At 35.5% G+C, this 18,174-nt stretch overlaps 2 protein-coding genes across 4 annotated transcripts; both read left to right on the top strand.

Annotated features, from left to right (window-relative positions):
- Window positions 1-4,203: 4,203 nt before the first annotated feature.
- On the top strand, window positions 4,204-14,035 carry LOC125204541 (ATP-dependent DNA helicase Q-like 4A). Of its 2 annotated transcripts, none has more exons than XM_048103230.1 (26): window positions 4,204-4,323; window positions 4,493-4,571; window positions 4,676-4,834; window positions 5,200-5,254; window positions 5,824-6,225; window positions 6,310-6,474; window positions 6,554-6,684; window positions 7,005-7,374; window positions 7,461-7,592; window positions 8,083-8,169; window positions 8,285-8,412; window positions 8,914-9,034; window positions 9,556-9,707; window positions 9,772-9,907; window positions 10,444-10,567; window positions 10,640-10,710; window positions 10,819-10,887; window positions 11,055-11,183; window positions 11,268-11,426; window positions 11,579-11,659; window positions 11,737-11,898; window positions 12,063-12,118; window positions 12,978-13,110; window positions 13,197-13,291; window positions 13,387-13,464; window positions 13,543-14,035. In XM_048103230.1, the coding sequence occupies exons 2-26, from the start codon at window positions 4,552-4,554 to the stop codon at window positions 13,916-13,918; spliced, it is 3,591 nt and encodes a 1,196-aa protein (XP_047959187.1). In that variant the 5' UTR covers window positions 4,204-4,323; window positions 4,493-4,551; the 3' UTR covers window positions 13,919-14,035. The 2 variants fall into 2 exon arrangements, with proteins under 2 accessions (XP_047959187.1, XP_047959186.1); XM_048103229.1 differs by having other exon boundaries at window positions 5,821-6,225.
- A 594-nt stretch (window positions 14,036-14,629) lies between these two features.
- On the top strand, window positions 14,630-17,720 carry LOC125203821 (ubiquitin-conjugating enzyme E2-23 kDa-like). 2 transcript variants are annotated; one of them, XM_048102290.1, is made up of 7 exons: window positions 14,630-14,780; window positions 15,752-15,823; window positions 16,014-16,093; window positions 16,448-16,562; window positions 16,874-16,926; window positions 17,134-17,262; window positions 17,372-17,720. In XM_048102290.1, exons 2-7 carry the CDS (start codon window positions 15,780-15,782, stop codon window positions 17,512-17,514), a joined length of 564 nt encoding a protein of 187 aa, XP_047958247.1. In that variant the 5' UTR covers window positions 14,630-14,780; window positions 15,752-15,779; the 3' UTR covers window positions 17,515-17,720. The 2 variants fall into 2 exon arrangements, with proteins under 2 accessions (XP_047958247.1, XP_047958248.1); XM_048102291.1 differs by having other exon boundaries at window positions 14,641-14,780; window positions 15,756-15,823.
- Window positions 17,721-18,174: the final 454 nt, after the last annotated feature.

The following is an 18,174-nucleotide window of genomic DNA, read 5'->3' as shown; positions in this document are numbered from 1 at the left end:
TCAAATATTTGTACTGGTAAAATTGTAAGTTATGATTAAAATTATAGTAACTTTTAATATCATAATTTCATATCAATAATACTATACCTTTTAGGGATTGAGTTAAAATGCTAACTTGTTAATTCATTAATATAATGTATTAAAACTGTCAACACATATGTTAGTATCATCGTGTCGACATTTTTAATATATTACATTAATGTGTTAGCAAGTTAGCAACCTAAAAAAAGTTAGCAACATATCACACCCCACACCTTTTATGAGTAAATTTATAGTAGTAACAAGTTAGGTTTGTATTAAAATAAGAGTGAACTACAAAAATAGTCCATGGACTATGCGTTTATCTCGTCAGACAACCCTGGACTTTAAAAATATCCTCAGACAATCCTGGACTAAGCGTTTATCTCAAATTGGTCCCTTTCACTGTTTTGTACCGAAACTACCCTTTTAGGGGTTTGGGTAATTTCAGAAGTTAAAAAATTTGACTTTCTCATATGTCAGCACAATAATTGTGTGGATTTTGACTTGGTTGGGCAGATTCGGCGCGAAAGTTTCATTTGGTGGGTTGGAGGAGATGACGAAGTTGTTTGTTTCATTTGTAGCCATTATCGTGGGTTTGAGCAAGTAGGTTTGATAGATAGATTGCAGTTCGTGAGTTTTGAGCAAATTTGTGATTCGCTTGAATTTTATTTGATTATTTCAAATAAACCCATTGTCTGTTTTTCTTGCTTTTCCATCCGCCACCCTTGTAAGATGTGAGTCGGTGGATTTGATTCCATTAATATCAAAACAATGCCTTTTTTTTGGATGAATTCTCAAATTTGTAAGTTGGTACTTGATAATAATTTTTAGTAAAATTTTAATATTTTCATAAGTATTAGTAGTATATTTCAAAATGAAAACATCAATGGGTTAATGAAATTACCAAGACTACATTAAATTAAACCGGCCATTTTCAAAAGTCTAAAATGTACAGTACTCTGCCAGGGACTAAATTTGATATTTCTTTGAAACCCGATATGATATTATTTTTTGGACTACATCTGATATTATTATCAGGTATAGGTATCCAATATGATATTATTTTATGTTTATTTCGTCGTATACTAAACATGTTATTATTTAATTAACTTTTCCTGGTACTCCTTATTTCAACAAGATTCATTTCATATCCATCGAAGAAAACCCATTCAACCATGGTTAATTTCATTGTCAAATTTAGAAATAAATTATTCAAATCACAATATCTGGAACAAACTTGAAACTTCAAAAAACTAATACTCCATACTTAGAACACATAAATAAAAAACAAAGTACATTGATTTGAACACTATGATTGTTCGCCAAGTTCATGCACTACTACAATTCTTCACCAAAATTTTTTCCCACAAACTGCAATCTACCTGTCACAACCAGTCCCGCCTCCTCCATCACCCGATTTTGTAACAGACAGCGAAGACATAAAGGCAAAGAATTGAGTCAAGATTTTGCGTCGACTTTTCTGAAGGAAGGAAGGGGATGAAGAAGAAGGGAAGAGAGATGGAGGAGAGAAGGTGAGAGAGAGAATGAGAGGAGTATTTAATAGATGAGAGAAGTATGAGAGAGAGAGAGAGATAAAAAATCAGACAACCTGCACAATCAATTAATGTGCTGACATGTTGAAAAAGTCAAATTTTGGAAATGACTAATTACCCAAACCCCTAAAAGGGTATTTTCGGTACGAAACAGTGAAAAAAGACCAATTTTGAGATACACGCTTAGTTCAAGGTTGTCTGAGGATATTTTTAAAATCCACGGTTAACCGGCGAGATAAACACATAGTCCAGAGACTATTTTTGTAGTTCACTCTAAAAATAAAAGTAGGTCCAAATCAACAACATAGCATATACTACTCCATCCGTCCTCAAAAGTTTGTCTAATTTACCATTTTCGTTCGTCCCACAAAGTTTGTCCAACTTGGAAACCTACCAAAAATAGATATTAAACACTCCCAATCTTCTTAATGTGGAATCCTTATTTCACCACACATCCTTGTTTGATACTGAAGTTAAATAATACTACACATCTTTGTTTGATACTGAAGTTAAATAATTTTTTAAAATCTGCGCCGGGTCGAATTGGGACAAACATAGACGATGGAGTATTTGGTTATATGAAAACGATGATTAAGAAACTGATCATTGAACAAAGCTCGTATTTCAATCAAAGTTGTAAATTGAACCACCGACTTTTCCACCATTAGGTAAGGAATCCCCAATTTAAGTGAGTACACCTGACTATGTTCATTGACTTGTGAAAGTTTAATTCGTTGTTTCGTACTATGATAAATTTTAGGTACTGTATTTAATTATGTTTTTCAATTATTGAACTATCAGTAATCCATCACAACTTCAAGTCAAATAAACATGTTCAAAATATTCTATGATGCAAAATAAAAGATTTCCATAGCTTTGTAGGTATTTAATTATGTTTTTCAATTATTGAACTATCAGTAATCCATCATAACTTCAAGTCAAATAAACATGTTCAAAATATTCTATGATGCAAAATAAAAGATTTCCATAGCTTTGTAGAAGTGCATCAAGGCAATGCAAATGTAGATGAAATTTGAAACCAAATACTCCCTTCATCCCTAGAGAGTATGAACTTTGGATTCAGCACGAGTTTCAATAAATAAGGGAAAGAGTAAGAGAGAGAAAGAGAAAAAAAATAGTGGAAATAATGTTAGTGGAGAATGAGGTCCGCATTATTATAATGGTATAAGTGCTAATTGTGATGATATAAGTTGTAAATAAAATAATGTATTGGAGTAGTATGTTGTTTGAATTTTTCAAAATTAGAAAGTTCATACTCTTTACAGACGGACGAAAAAAGAAATAGTTCATACTCTTTGAAGCGGAGGAGTACTAGTTAGGATTTCAATAGTAGTACTCCATCATCCATTTTTTTAAAAATATGCATTTATAGGAACGATACGAGTTTTACTGTAAAATTGATAAAGTACGAAAGATAATAATAAAAGTGGGTAAAATAAGAGTAATGAGAGAAAAATTAGTACTTGACACTAATGTTAGTGGATTGAAGGATCTATTTCCTAATTTGGAGAGTTTCTACTTTTAAGAAACAAATAAAAAGAAGAGAATTTATATTTTAGGAAATGGAGGTAGAGTGGTTAGACGCGACGTTTGAATTTATGTTCATTTTTCAATACAAAGAAATTATGTACTCCTATTTTTAAAAAAAATTTAGCGTGAAATATATATATCGTTAATGGGGAGTGATCAATTACTAACTCATTATTTAATTGCTAACTACAACTAATTTAAGGTTATAGGATTTTAGAAAACGTGTGGTCTACAATTTGCCACGTGTAATTTTCATTTTTATTAATAAAATAAAAAAAGATAAAAAAAAACTCCAAATTAGGGTTTTGTTAGAAAATGTCAATATAGTGTTTCAGAGATATCAACACAATGCTTTGAGAATATCAACACAATGCTTTAACAATGTTAACCCATTGCTTATATTCACATATTTTATATAGTATGTCGATATTTCTGCTTTGTACGAAAAAATTAAAAAAAATTTAATTTTTTTCAAATTTTGACGTCGGAACATATGCATGTAGGATATCGTTGGAATCCTTATGAAATTATCTTTAATTTGATATATGTTATATGAATTTAAAGTTTTGGGATTTCTTTTAAAAGTTAGTTATAACTAAACATGTAGTTAATTGACATTAATACCCCTATTAATATTTTTTGGAATTAATCCTATGGCCTTATTGACGTTTTTCGTTGATCGTATTGACATTTAGGGATTAATGATGTAAATCCTTAATTTAAATATCTAATAACTATTATTTAGTTGTAGTTAGCAATTAAATTATAAATTAACAATATAACACTCCCATAAAGTTAATATTATACATTATTAAAATATTTTTTTCCCTGAAATTACCATACTAAGTCGAACTGAATAGTCTCAATTTTGTAAATTCAATATTTATATTTGGTTCGGCTTGTTAAACAAAAAGAAAGGTCACTAGCGGCACGGGCCAGCAATGGATTCGGTTGAGCCCGTGAGGGTTGCTATTGATTGGTACGAAGTCAGTCCACCAAAGATAGGCCCAAGCCCAAGTCACCAAAATTCTAAAATTTGCAATTATTCATATCCCGCCAATCTATGTCCCCTTCCTGAAGCTCTTCCCATTGAAGCTTCGCATCGGTTCAATCCCCTCTCTGCATTATTAGTTGCAACTGAGCTTACTGCTTTTAGGAATTGCCGGAGCTCTGATTATCTTGCCTTTCTCAACGGCTGGTTTGTTTTCCCTTCATTTTCGAATTTGTCAGTGCATTTTTGTGGATTTTGAAGTTTCGCCTGCATTTTTGCTGCTTCTAGAAATTCAATTTTGCTCGGGAGTCACGAAATTGTTATGAAATGAGAAATGCGCTTTTGGATTCTCACTGCTTTTTTCTTCTTAATTTAGGATGATGATCTGGATTTTCCGACGACGAGGATAATCAGGAAGAACAATTTTTAGTAGTGATGAAGCAAAATCATTCGAGGCAAGGAAAATGGGCTATCTATTTCAGTTCATGTTTTGTTTTTATAATTTTTGTGTACGCACCCGTGAGTGTAATTTCAAGCCTAAAGTTCCTTTTTGATGCAGCGGGAGCAACTCCGATGGAGGCATCAACTGTAAATTCAATTTGTCTGAGCATGCTAAAGCACATAATAACTTCTCGAGCCAAGATAAGTTCTTGAGCTCGAAATTCCTATACTCACTGTCAAGTCAGAGACCTCAAATTGTTGAAGCAACGGGTGCTAGGTACATACACCTCATTGCGTTATTTTTCTGCTGGAAATGAATATCTGCTCCTGTATGTGGATTATCGTTTTCTTATATTCTCAATTTACCCCTTCACATTCTTTCATAATTTAGAAAGTGTACCAATGTAGTATCTAATATTATGTTCAACCTATTTAACCAAACTTTGAATCACGGGAAGATAAATTGTAGAAGCACTTAAGTACATTAAGAAGAAACTATCTCGCCCATGCTTCCCAAACTATTCCTACTCTTTGACAACCCTAAGGATTAGACAAGATGTTGGACATGTGAATGTTGGTTCATTATGACTTACTTTGCATTACCTCTTTTATCCTTTTTATTTTTTGGTTTCCTTATTTTAGGCACTTGCTTTGTCAAGTTCAGAACGACAGGATGCAGGGTCAACATCTTGAAAAGGTGAAGTATCAATTGGATGTGCACATGTTATTTTATTTTAACTGCTACTTAAAATATGAACAAAAATCGGTTTTGTTCTTATAATCTCAGCCTCTCAGTGCTTGTTTAGGGTATTTACATTACTTAAGGATCCTTCAATGCTTTTCTTTTCATCTTGCAATATTGTAGCTAGTAGCTAGCTACAAAAATATATGCCGCCATCTGCATTAGACATAAGAGGTTGCACATTTCCCTTTTCCTGACTCAAAATGCTACAGTTGTGTAACATACAATAGAATTTTGTAACGCGTAAGCCTTTGGTCTTTCAGTACTCATCATATAGCTACTGAGTACTGAATGGCAATTATCTTATACATGTAAATATTTCCCTTTTCTGAGTTGTTATTGTTGGTGCCCCCCCTCCTAATTAGGCTTACGCTTAAACAGAAATGTCTGTATCATACTTGGCTTAGCATTGTGCTCCAGTTGACCTCCCCGGGTGGCTTGTTGTGAAGCTTTGATAGAGTATCTATCCTTAATTTAAGATATAATAATATATCAAATGCTAATTGGAGTGTAAATATCAGCAGGCCTGGCAGCTGCTTTCTAGCCTCCAGTTATCTTCTAGAAGTTATAGTAAACCTGGGAAAAGCATTCCTTTAACAAAGAATGTCAATGCATCTATATCTGGAGGTTCAAGACAAACAACACAGCTATTCCAATCTGATTTGAAGAGCATGGCTGCAGGGCGAGATCAAAATCATAAAAGCTTAAGTAAAGGTGATGTACTAGTTGGTGGGCCCAGTAAAAGCCTGAACAGTTGTTATACAGCCAACACTGTTGAGGTCAAGGAAAGTAGACAATTTCCAACCATGCAGAATGGCTCACACTCTGTCCATCATACTGCAATTAGATCTACTACGCAAACAAGTACAGGGAATGACCCCAGGTCTTCCTTTGCTGTTGACATGGATGATGATGACATTCTGGAGGTAGTTCATTCAGTGGCTTACAGTATCAGTATGTTTATGATTAAATTTGTACTGACAAGAATTGACAAAAATCTCTCTTTTCAGGATATTGATGTGGACCAAATAGTTTTAAATCATTATCAGTCAACACCTCAACCATCACTCTCTAAAATTCCACCAATTACTCCACTTACGGTTAAAAACAATTATCCTAACGATGAAATAAGTTTACCTCCGGAGCTGTGCTTGATATGCAGTCATGGTTGTAAGGTATTATTTAATTTTACCTATCAACAATTCACAATTCAGATATACTACCAAATTCTAATACTGGACTTTGTTGGAGCAGATAGGTCTGTGCTCTGAAGCTTCAGACCACCTTAAAACGATGAAGGATACCCTGATAGCTATATCAAATGATCTAATAGACAATGTTGATGATATGTCTCCTGAGAAAGTAGATGCCCTTCGCCAGGAAAGGTTTGTGTATCTCTCTTTCCACTGCCTACACTTTCATGATTTAATTGTTTTCTGGAAGCAATGTTGTGGTCTGAATTCATGAACAAACTAGAATGACTGCTGATGCAGAGCTACCATTTCCAGAATTATGTATCAACATGGACTTTTGTATGACATACAACAGTTGATTTAGAATCTATAATTTCCTGAATGATTTTATAATACTAGTCTTTCATTATCTACTTTTCCTATAAGCCTTTGTCCAAGTAATGTATCAAAGGAATTTTATTTATCTGACTTCTGAAATGTTATCAAATAATCTATTTCTATGATATTGTTAGGCAGCAGCTGAAGGAACAAATTAAGCAGCTTGAGAAGCATATTCCTAATATGTCAGTCAATGAGGAAAGAAGAACATCACATTTTTCAGCCTCTACAGCAACACCTATGGCTTTTCACTACGAGACTCCTGGCACAATGCCGTACACAATTGGTCCCACAAGACTTGATTCCCAGTTCCAAGAAAACAATTCAGTATACGACTCTGATAGATGGGGTTCATCATCATGCTATACAACAGATGGTATAGGGGTTTCAACTCCATATGAGAGAACACCTTATGTGCCCAAGAATATTCAAGTTAATTACATAGACGGTTCAAATGACCAAAAATGGAGCAGTCGGGGATTTCCTTGGATGAAAACACTAGAGGTTTAATATTGGATTTCATCTTTGACTTAAATTCCATTTATTGGCATTCTAACAATCTAGCCTGTTGTTCATCTGTTGCTTATCAGGCTGAAAACAGAAAAACATTTGGTAATCATTCCTTTCGGCCAAACCAAAGAGAGGTGATCAATGCTACAATGAGTGGACATGATGTGTTTGTTCTTATGCCAACTGGAGGAGGGAAAAGTCTGACTTACCAGGTAAAATGTTTTCGTTTAAATAATTGCCTTTTTTTCCTTTTGTTCAGCCTACGAACTCTTTGCACTGTGAGACTTTTGAGCTACACTCTCTCCCGTACTATTTATCAATGATATATTCTTTTCAGTTCAAGTTAAGATGTTGGATGAGATCTTATTGTATTGTGATTCATTATTATTATTCAGCCTGCAAATTGAATTCTCATTTAAATTAAAAACTGAAAGCTGATGATTCATTTTACAGATTGTCCTCAGGTCAGAAATTTGCTTAACATTTGTGAATGTACTACTGCAGTGTGAAATTTTGAAATCTTTGTTGTTTGTATTTTATTTTTCAGTCCTGATGTGGAATCATTTTTTCCCTTCTTCTTGCAAACTAATGGACATTGAAATTCTCTCTAACTGGTGGTATAAAGCGAATCTTCAATTACTTGTCACTTTGTGGTTTTCTTTAGGTTTCCTCTAACATGATTTCAATGCTCCTTTCCTGTAGCTCCCTGCACATATATGCCCTGGTATAACTTTGGTCATTTCACCTCTTGTTTCTCTTATCCAAGACCAAATCATGCATCTTTTGCAGGTAATCTTGTATATTTGACCAGCTAAAGGATAGTGTTTGTTCTCCATTTATTTAATGCATGCTATCATAAGATAAATTTACCCTATTGTGTTTATTTTTATAAAATCACAACCAGGCGAACATAGGTGCTGCTTATCTCAGTGCCAGCATGGAATGGGCTGAGCAGCAGGAGATTCTTAGGGAGCTTAGTTCAGAATACTGTAAATACAAGCTGCTGTATGTCACCCCTGAGAAAGTCGCGAAGTGAGTATATGTTCATGGTTCTATAACCCTGTCATTAGATTGCATGCCTGGAATTGTTCTTTATTTCTTGGTCATAGATTGTTTTCAATAAGTCATCATGCTTATGCCTCTAACTGATGCTTTGCTATAAAATTTGAGGACTGCAAGTGCAAGCTTACCAAAACATTTCTTCTCAAAAGCTGAGTTTTGTCAAAGATTGTTTTCTTTTTTTAGAAAATTCAAGCCTTTTCTTGGAGACATTTAATTTGAACCATAATGAGCAACATGTTTTTTGTGCATTGTTATGATTTTATGTCTTTTTGTAAGATAGAAATGTTTGAAAAGGTAAACATCATGTCCAGTTTTTTGGGTTCATTTAATTTCATTTCAAGCTAATCGGAGTGTCATTTTGTTTTTGGGTTATAGAAGAGAGTGAAATTTTAAATCATAAGACATTCCATATTTTCAATTGACATTCTAGGAAAATGTAAACAACTATTTCTTGTTGTTTCATGCTTGTAGAAGTGACGTCCTACTGCGGCATTTGGAGAACCTACATGCTCGTGAGTATCTTGCTAGGATTGTAATCGATGAGGCTCACTGTGTTAGCCAATGGGGACATGACTTTAGACCAGATTACCAGGTTTATGATTCAAGCTATTCATATTAAACATGAATAGACAACATATTTAGAGCATGAAGTAGATGAATTGCTTATTGCTTAGAGTAAAATGTGCTGCAATAACATTCATCTGCTGATGCATTTGTGAAGATCTTATTTTCCTATGACATGTTGCAATAACTTGGGAAAAGAAATTTTCTACTCCCTCCATCCCAAAAAAATAAGGACACTTTCCTTCTTCATCTGTCTCATAAAAATATCTCATTTCCATTTATGGAAAGTTCTTCCAAACTCATTACCCATATACATCAATTTATTTACAACTTATACCACCATGGCCCACCATTGAACACTAATAATAATGTGGGTCCCACTAACCACCTACACTATTTTAACTACCCTTTTCATCATCTCTCTTATTTTACTAATTATGCATTAATTCCCAAATGCCCTTATTCTTCTGGGATGGAGGGAGTATTTCTACAAAAAGTCATGCTTGGAGTAGATTGGCTTTATCCAGTTTGGATTTGGTATCCATGCAGAGTCTGGGCATTTTGAAGCAGATGTTTCCAACTGTACCTGTACTGGCCTTAACCGCTACTGCTACTATTAGTGTAAAGGAAGATGTTGTACGAGCTCTCGGTCTAGTGGATTGCATCGTTTTCAGACAAAGTTTTAATCGTCCGAACTTGAGGTAAGTGATAACTTCAATTTATATTGCTCAAGCTCGTAATTTCTAATGTTTCAAAACAATTCAGATATTCGGTCGTTCCCAAGACAAAAAAGTGTATAGAAGATATTGACAAATTTATCAAAGAGAATCATTTCGATGAGTGTGGGATAATTTATTGTCTTTCTAGAATGGATTGCGAAAAAGTAGCTGAAAAGTTAAAGGTTAGTATGCTGACTTTGATAATTCTGTTCACTTGATGATTTTTGAAGATGGTATAATGTACGCGAGCTATCCCCTAATCCCGGTGTGGAATTATTCCAAATTTTGCTGAAATTGTGTCATTGCTCAGAAACACAATCAGCGTGAGTTTAAATATCTTAAAATCAATGTGAATTTGAGAATTTCCTTGAACATTATAGTTGAATGATGCATGCTGCAACTTAAACAGGTCTCTATAGCATTTTGGCTCATATTCCATAATTTGGTTGTTCAGTTATAGACCTGTAATGGAGTATATTTTATCTGACATTCCATATTATCTGTTCTCTTTTTGAAGCACAGCCATTTGAGTTGGAACTATGAACAGGATCTGAAACTTAATAATCTTTGTATAATTTTCCTCTTAAAAGGAAAGAAATAAATAAAGCTAAAGTTTGCAGTTATAGCAGGGAGAGGAAGATCTGGATGCTGTGCATGAGCTGTAAAAATTTCATATTTTCTTGCAATTTTTTATGTAAGCGGCTTATGCATTTTTCAGGAGTATGGACACAGGGCAGGATTTTACCATGGGAGCCTGGAGGCCTCACAGCGTGCAATGATTCAAAGACAGTGGAGTAAGGATGAGATCAACATTATATGTGCAACAGTGGCCTTTGGCATGGGTGAGAACGCCTACATAGTTGGTTCCCTTTGAAGCTAAAAATTGTGCTGACTCTGCTCACAAATCCTTTTAGGTATCAATAAGCCTGATGTTAGGTTTGTCATTCACCATTCTCTTCCGAAATCTATTGAAGGCTACCATCAGGTAATATCTCAAAGCATTCTCCATTCCCTTCTACAAGTCCTATAATATTTGTTATACAATCATTACCATATCTTCCTTAACTGGTCAATATAAATTTACTGCAAGCAGGAGTGTGGTCGTGCTGGTAGGGATGGCCAGCCTGCATCTTGTGTGTTATACTACAGCTATAGTGATTATGTAAGTTCCCATCCTCCTTTGATCACGTCATCTTCCTAGTTTTCTTGTTGTGTTTTCTTGTTGTGGGCATATTTCTTAGTTTAGGATCACTATCTGAAGTTCTAACACTCTTATATGTTTACTTCTCGTCAAACTGAACTTGCATTTCCTAATCTGTTTTTCTGCAGATCCGAGTGAAGCATATGATTACTCAAGGTGCGTATGAGCAAACTCCCTTTGCATCCGGACATAGTCGTAGCAACATGACATCCTCTGGGAAGTTATTGGAGACAAACACTGAGAATCTTCTAAGAATGGTACTAAAAGTTTATTTTTCTATGCGCTAGCTAGCATCAGTGTATCTTTAATAAGTATCTTCTTATTACTGGAACCGTTTTCAGGTTAGCTACTCCGAGAATGATGTTGACTGTCGACGCCTGCTACAGCTTATTCATTTTGGAGAAAAATTTGATCCTATTAACTGCCTGAAAACATGTGACAATTGTTCCAAGAACCACATCTGTGTTGAGAAAGACGTGACTGAGATAGCAAAGCAGCTGGTTAGGATTTTTAATGTTAATTGTTAATTTTCTTATTTTTTCTTTACATCTAGAGGATAAATCGTGTCTGTAGTAATCAGTTTGTGAATTGTAAAATAGAATCAACCTCTAGTCAATTTACACTTTCTAAAGTTATGCAATATGCTTTACAGGTTGAATTGGTAAAGATAACAAGACAGCAGTTTTCAACTGCCCATCTGTTGGAAGTCTACAGAGGTTCCTTGAGCCAATATGTATGTCCTGATGCAGAAGTGCATTCCTCTTTCCCTTTATTTAGGCAACTTATTTCACCGTTTTAACACAAAATCAGGTCAAGAAACACGGACATGAAGCACTGAGCCTGCACGGAGCTGGAAAACATTTGGCTAAAGGTGAAGCATCTCGTGTGTTGCGTCATTTGGTAATTGAAGATATCCTTTTTGAGGAAGTGAAAAAGAGCGATGTATATGGATCAGTGTCCTCAGTGGTGAAGGTAAGCCTTTCTCATTGTTTTTGGAAGAATATGAGGTTTACTCGAACAAAGAAAAGTACTCCTTTCGATTAGCATTCCGCTCTTTTTCTTCTCCACCTGTCATCTTTCTCCATTTGATTTGCTTATTTAAGAATGAGCTTTGTGCATGGATTTCTTTATCTCAGGTAAATGACTCGAAGGCCCGCGGTATCTTTGTTGGAGGCCAGACAATTAAATTAAGGTTATGTTTGCTTGTATTTGTGAATTATCATTGCTTTCCTTTTTGGTGTGAAGTCTTTTCAAATCAAGTACTACTATTTAATATCACTGGAATGCTGAATGTGGATGGCAGTTAAAATATTTGGTAAGTACTTTTTTTTTTTGCTGAGCATCTGTCCATGTCAGGAAATAATTATGGTCTCATCTCTTCAGTTCAAATATTTTTGAATGACCATGTATAGTTCTATTGCTCTTGTAAGCTATTTACTCATTTGTTCCATCCTTTTAGTTTCTCCAACAAGCTTTTTAACTTAATCACATGAATGATACCATACAATAAGGTGATACTGCCTCTGTCCCACAATAGGAGTCACTCTTATTGTGGGCACGGGTTTGAAGAAATGTAAAGAATAGTGGGTTGGAAAAGTTAGTGGAATATGAGATCCACTTTTTTATATTGGTTTTATAATAAAATGCGAGTGAAGTGAGTTAGTGGAATGTGGGGTACCATTTATGGTAAAAATGAAGTGTGGCTCTTATTGTGGGACGGACCAAAATGGCAAAGTGTGACTCTTATTGTGGGACGGAGGGAGTATTTACTTATTGGCTGTATCATTCCTAAAGTTCACTTTCAGACAACTCTTCCGTCAGCAATTTGCATTTTTGTGGAGTTGCATCTGAAATAAAAATTTCTTCTTTTCATGTGCATCTGGCTTCTCTCTGATTCCTCGTAAATATGCTTCTAACCATGCTAAGTTATGTTTTCCCAGTAGATTAACTGATTAGCCTTTTGATCTTCTAAAAATATTATTCATCATTTTCTGTGGAACTATTCTGGAGATTATCTTACTGACACCATCATTTTGTGGAATTATCTCTAGATTCCCGTCTACTGCTAAAGCTTTCAAGTCAAGTCGATCAGAAGCCACTCCAGCGAAAGGCTCACTGACATCAGGAAAGCAAACCTCTCAACAGATGGATAACCCCGCGCAGCCACAGCCGATAGTGGATGTGGTAGATTCTGAGTTTTATTTAGTGGGTGGTTAATGAATCTTCGAGTCTACTTGCAGTTACTTATCCAATGTCTGTCAACCACGCAGGATCTCTCAGGCAAGCTGTTTGAATCATTGCGAAAACTTAGAAGCGCCCTTGTGAAGGAAGGTGGAGATGGGCTGTATGCACATCATGTTTTCACGTATGGCCATATTTGAATGAGTAATCGATCCAGTTTACGTTCTCTATATTCAGGCGTGACTTACATTGTACTACTTGTATTCTTCTCCTTGTTAGAAATGGTACAATGCAGCAGATCGGCATAAAAGTACCTAGAACTAAAGAGGAACTTCTAGATATCAATGGCATGGGCAAGTAAGTAACTGGCCCTGCAGTTGTAAGCATCCACCCGGCGTGCTGAGCGCTAACCCCCTACGTTTTCCACTATTTCAGGGTAAAGGTGAGCAGATACGGTGACAGGTTGCTGGAAACCATTGAAGCCACCATCAGGGAACATAACAAAGAGAAAAGTAGCAGCAGCAGCAACGACAGCCTCGACTCAAAAAGGCGAAGAGATGCTGCCAGTATCCCTGATGGGAATGATGACTTCACCGAGAGCACTGCACGGACCAAGAAAAGGCTGGTGAAGAAACAGGACAAAAGTTCACAGCAGCAGCAGCAGCAGCAGCAGCCGGCATACCAGTTTGATCTCGGTGACATCGACTTTGACGATGATCTATTTGATGTCGAAGTCGATCAAAGTAGCAGTGGTAGAGTTCTACCTTCATGGTCAGGGTCAACCACCAACGGAAGCCAACTCCATGCTTGATTTTGTATAGGTTGCTTCGAACAAGCATGTTGTACCTTATCCACCAACATGTTATAACTAGAATCTTCACTTGTTTACTCTAATTTTTTGCCATAGATGGAAAATGTATCGAAATCATCTAGTAATATTTATATTTGCATTTATGTTATTTTATTTATTATTTCACGAATATCGTTTCATGACTTCTAAAGATCTATGCTCAACAATAAAAATCTAATCAATGACATTTAATATTAATAATTTTAGTATATTGATTGGATTGAGTTTACTAAATTAATACAAGCCCGTATTAAATAAAATTGATTAAGCAAATTTTGTATAAATACCTAAATAAATGTTTGTAGTACAATTTCTTCGGCAATAAGTCATACGGAGTATATTTTCAAATGGCATGCTGAACTGTAATTACGTCACTATTATCAGAATAAATCATAGTACTCCATCCGTCCCATAAAAAAGTTTCACTTTCTTTTTTAATTTGTCCTGTTAAAGATGACACATTTCCATTTTTAGAAAAATTTCTTTGACATAATAATATAAATATTATATTTTTTTCTTTCCACCTAGCACATAAAACAAAACCTTCTAAAATCTTGTACGGTTCCGTAGGATGGAGGAAGCAGTAGTAAATATTAAATCCAAATAATAGAAACTTTATTGGGGAAAAAATAAGAAGATAAAAGGAAAGCCCAATATTTTGTGTAAGCTATATATAAAATTTACAGAAGGCAGGAATCCTTAATCATTCATAGCCGCGGCACCATCTTCTTCTTCCTCTCTGCAATTTCCAATTCCAATTAATTATCAAAATCCGAAGAATCCCTGCAATCCGATCAGAACCGCCACGCCGCTCTTCTTCTTTGTGAGTTTCTTCATCTAAGTTTCTTCTTTTTCTTTACGGTGATTCTCTCCCCTTGTCTATTTTCCAATCGTCAATGATTGGGGATTGGTTTAGCAGTACCGTTGGAGTAAATTTTTTACTGCATTTTGAGTTTTGCAATACAGATGTTCTAATTCTTATTTTCGTCGTATTATTGAACAACCAGTTCTTTATAAGCACTATCCCACCGCTTGCTGTATCTATGGAAATACTTACTATTTTATTTTATTTTAATTTTTGTTTTTTTGCTTGCACAAATTTGGGAGCTGTACAAGTTGCCGTGTTTTGAGGCTTCTGGTGGTGGGAGATGTGTATTGTGCAGGCATTGAGTGAGATTGGTTTGTTAGTATGTTGAGAGATGATTTGTCCCAAATTAGAAATGTCCAATACCATTTGAAAAATAAGCAAAAAATCAATCAGTAAGATGGAGTCTTGGCAAAACCCCCCTCCATTTGTTCTTGTACCACCTTCATCTTATGTTGATAGCAGCAGTTTCCACAGCCCTGTTCATCAAAGTCATCACAGCTGTGCTCTTTTCATATCTGGTCTGCGCCATATGCTTGTGATTCCTCTGAAAGAACCCCTCCTTGTCTCAGTCTAATCGGAATGTTGTTACCCCCACCTTTTATGCTCTTCCATTTACATGACTCTGGACTGGATCTAGATTTTGTAGACACGTCACTCCTTACTTGTGTTCTTGTGCATTCAGCTGTGTAATTTGCTAGTGTGATTTCTCAATGACTGATCAGCCGAGATTGCTTCCGATGCATTGCCATTGACATGCTTTATGTTTTCTCAAACCTGCAATTCAAAGTTTTGCTTGTAGAAAATCTGCAAGCCATTAGCACACCCAGTGATGATTCCATGCTTTCTTCACTCTATACAATTCTTTCCTTAAGTTGTAGTATTAAAAAAAAACTTTTTAAAATTGTTATCACTTTCTTCCTTGTTAGGCAGTACACGGAATATCTCTTTGACGAAATGTCTTCTCCCAGCAAGAGGCGTGACATGGATGTCATGAAATTGTAAGTGTTTCTTTTCCAACTATCTCAAGCATCATCTAGTTTGTGTTCATCAATGTTATTGATCAACAATACAATGATTTTTGCCTAATTATATTTCATTCATCGACTGCTTTATGATAACATTCGGGGATTGAAGCTATTAATGGGATACTCCAAATTATTTTACCTAACCTTAATGTTTTTGTTGTAGAATGATGAGTGACTACACTGTGGAGCCCATAAATGATGGCATCAATGAATTCAATGTGGAATTTCATGGCCCAAAAGAAAGTAATGCCACCCTACTTTAGCATATAATTGCCTCCATCTGATATGACTTTATTTTTTACACCTGCTTCTGCAATTATGTTGGTGATGCTATTTATAGTAGTATGTCACTTTAATTTTCTCATTTCTATTCCTTATATTAGCAACCTAAGTGACAGTATCACAACTAGATTAATTTTTAATTAACATCATTATTTTAGTGTTTCTTACACTTTCTGTGTTTCTACTCCCTTGTTGGTCTTCTCGAAAGTGATTATTTCACGAAGATGCTTTTGGTGCATATATCATGGAGTGATGTTCTTATAAAATTGATCTCAAGTTTGAAGAGGGTGGTTCTGACAGTGATATTTATTGTAGGTCCATATGAAGGTGGAGTTTGGAAAGTTCGCGTGGAACTTCCAGATGCTTATCCTTACAAGTCTCCTTCAATCGGGTTTATCAACAAAATCTTCCACCCCAATGTTGACGAGCTGTAAGTTCTATGCACTTTTTGTTGCAGCTGTTTCAGAGGAATATAAGCCTTTGTTTCTATGTCCTTTCATTCACGGAACTGCCTTTTAATGCATGTAAATAATTGGGATTTGGATACGTGATAAGTGACCTAGCAATTCTGTTATTATATGTATACTCTTTTGCACCTGAAGAAAACATTCAGTATCAGTTTATCATATCTTATCCAAATAATTCAGAAATCAGAATGTTGATCATTTCATTTTTTTGACCCTCCAGAAACTTTGTCAGGTGCATTTATCATGCTTATATTTTCATATCTTTTGATGATAGGTCGGGCTCGGTATGCTTGGATGTCATCAACCAGTCATGGAGTCCAATGTTCGGTAAGTTCATCAATTGATTGGAGATCCTGACATTAACAAATCGGGGTGTTTGTATATATCTTTAATCATATAGTCGTAAAAAGGAAGAGATTTAGGTTTCCTTAACTGAAATCCTAGCTCCATTGCTGATTTATGATTATATTTGTATTGAATTTGCGTCGCAATACTCACATTGCCTCGGTAAAATGTATATCCATATGTATGCAGATCTATTGAATGTCTTTGAGGTTTTCCTTCCCCAACTTCTACTCTATCCAAACCCTTCAGACCCACTCAATGGCGATGCCGCGTCTCTGATGATGAAAGACAAAGCAGAATATGATAAAAAAGTAAAAGGTATGTCGTTTCATTCCGTCTCATGGAGAAGTTAAAAAATGTCGAATGCCATTAAACGTTGGGTCGTTGCTACACACTTTTCTCACGTATTTTTTCTTGTCCAATCCAGAGTATTGTGACCGTTATGCAAAGAAGCAGGACGCTGATAATAGCGTGAGCGATGAGAGTGACGACGAAGTGAGCGGCAACGAGGCCTACAGTGACGGGCGGAGTGAAAGCGAGGACGAAGTGGCGGGGCATGCGGATCCTTAGGGATTCAATCTATTGTTTTATTAAAATTAATTGTATTATGAATGGCTACTATAATGTATATTAGGACATTAGAGAAGCAACTGTAGTGACTAGATATTATAAAAATGCATGTGGTAAATTGAGATCCCAATTTCTTACATGTTTGTCAAGTTTATGTAATACTTGCACAATCATGCTTATATATTACTGTCTGATGTTGGCTTGTATCTATCTATCTATCTCTGTGTTAAATTCTCTCAATCCTGTCCCACATCGACTTGGTGATGATCCAATCTAATCTATATAAGTGTGGATAACCTTCCCCCTTATGAGGCCTTTTAAGGGGTGAGTGGCCCATTTCTAATATGGTATCAGAGCGGGCTCTCTCTTATCTCTTGCATTGCCTATCCACGTGATGGATGAGGGGCTAATCTATATAAGTGTGGATAACTCTCCCCCTTATGAGGCCTTTTAAGGGGTGAGTGACCCATTTCTAATACTTTGAATCTTGCAACGTAGAAAGATGGGCTTTTGGCAAGAATTTGTAGGTTGTTTGTTTTTTTTTTGCGCAGAATGTCATGTATGTTGTTCTTGCCGATTCTATAATTCTTCAAAAGAAATTGTCTATGTTTCACTTGCTCGTGTTTTATGTTTGAAATAGTCTCTCCCTTTGAGATACGA

This window comes from Salvia hispanica, chromosome 2 (genome assembly GCF_023119035.1).
Source record: "Salvia hispanica cultivar TCC Black 2014 chromosome 2, UniMelb_Shisp_WGS_1.0, whole genome shotgun sequence".
NCBI classification, from domain to species: Eukaryota; Viridiplantae; Streptophyta; class Magnoliopsida; order Lamiales; family Lamiaceae; genus Salvia; species Salvia hispanica.
This window is presented reverse-complemented; position numbering and strand designations above follow the sequence as displayed.

Bases quoted from the DNA above. Each gene is read 5' to 3' on its own strand.
- LOC125204541 (XM_048103229.1), top strand. From the start codon at position 4,552: ATGAAGCAAAATCATTCGAG. The intron at 7,593-8,082 runs GTAAAATGTTTT...CCTTTCCTGTAG, and splicing joins GGAAAAGTCTGACTTACCAG to CTCCCTGCACATATATGCCC. The intron at 11,427-11,578 runs GTTAGGATTTTT...TATGCTTTACAG, and splicing joins CTGAGATAGCAAAGCAGCTG to GTTGAATTGGTAAAGATAAC.
- LOC125203821 (XM_048102290.1), top strand. From the start codon at position 15,780: ATGTCTTCTCCCAGCAAGAGGCGTGACATGGATGTCATGAAATT. The intron at 15,824-16,013 runs GTAAGTGTTTCT...TTTTTGTTGTAG, and splicing joins GACATGGATGTCATGAAATT to AATGATGAGTGACTACACTG. The intron at 16,927-17,133 runs GTAAGTTCATCA...ATATGTATGCAG, and splicing joins GTCATGGAGTCCAATGTTCG to ATCTATTGAATGTCTTTGAG.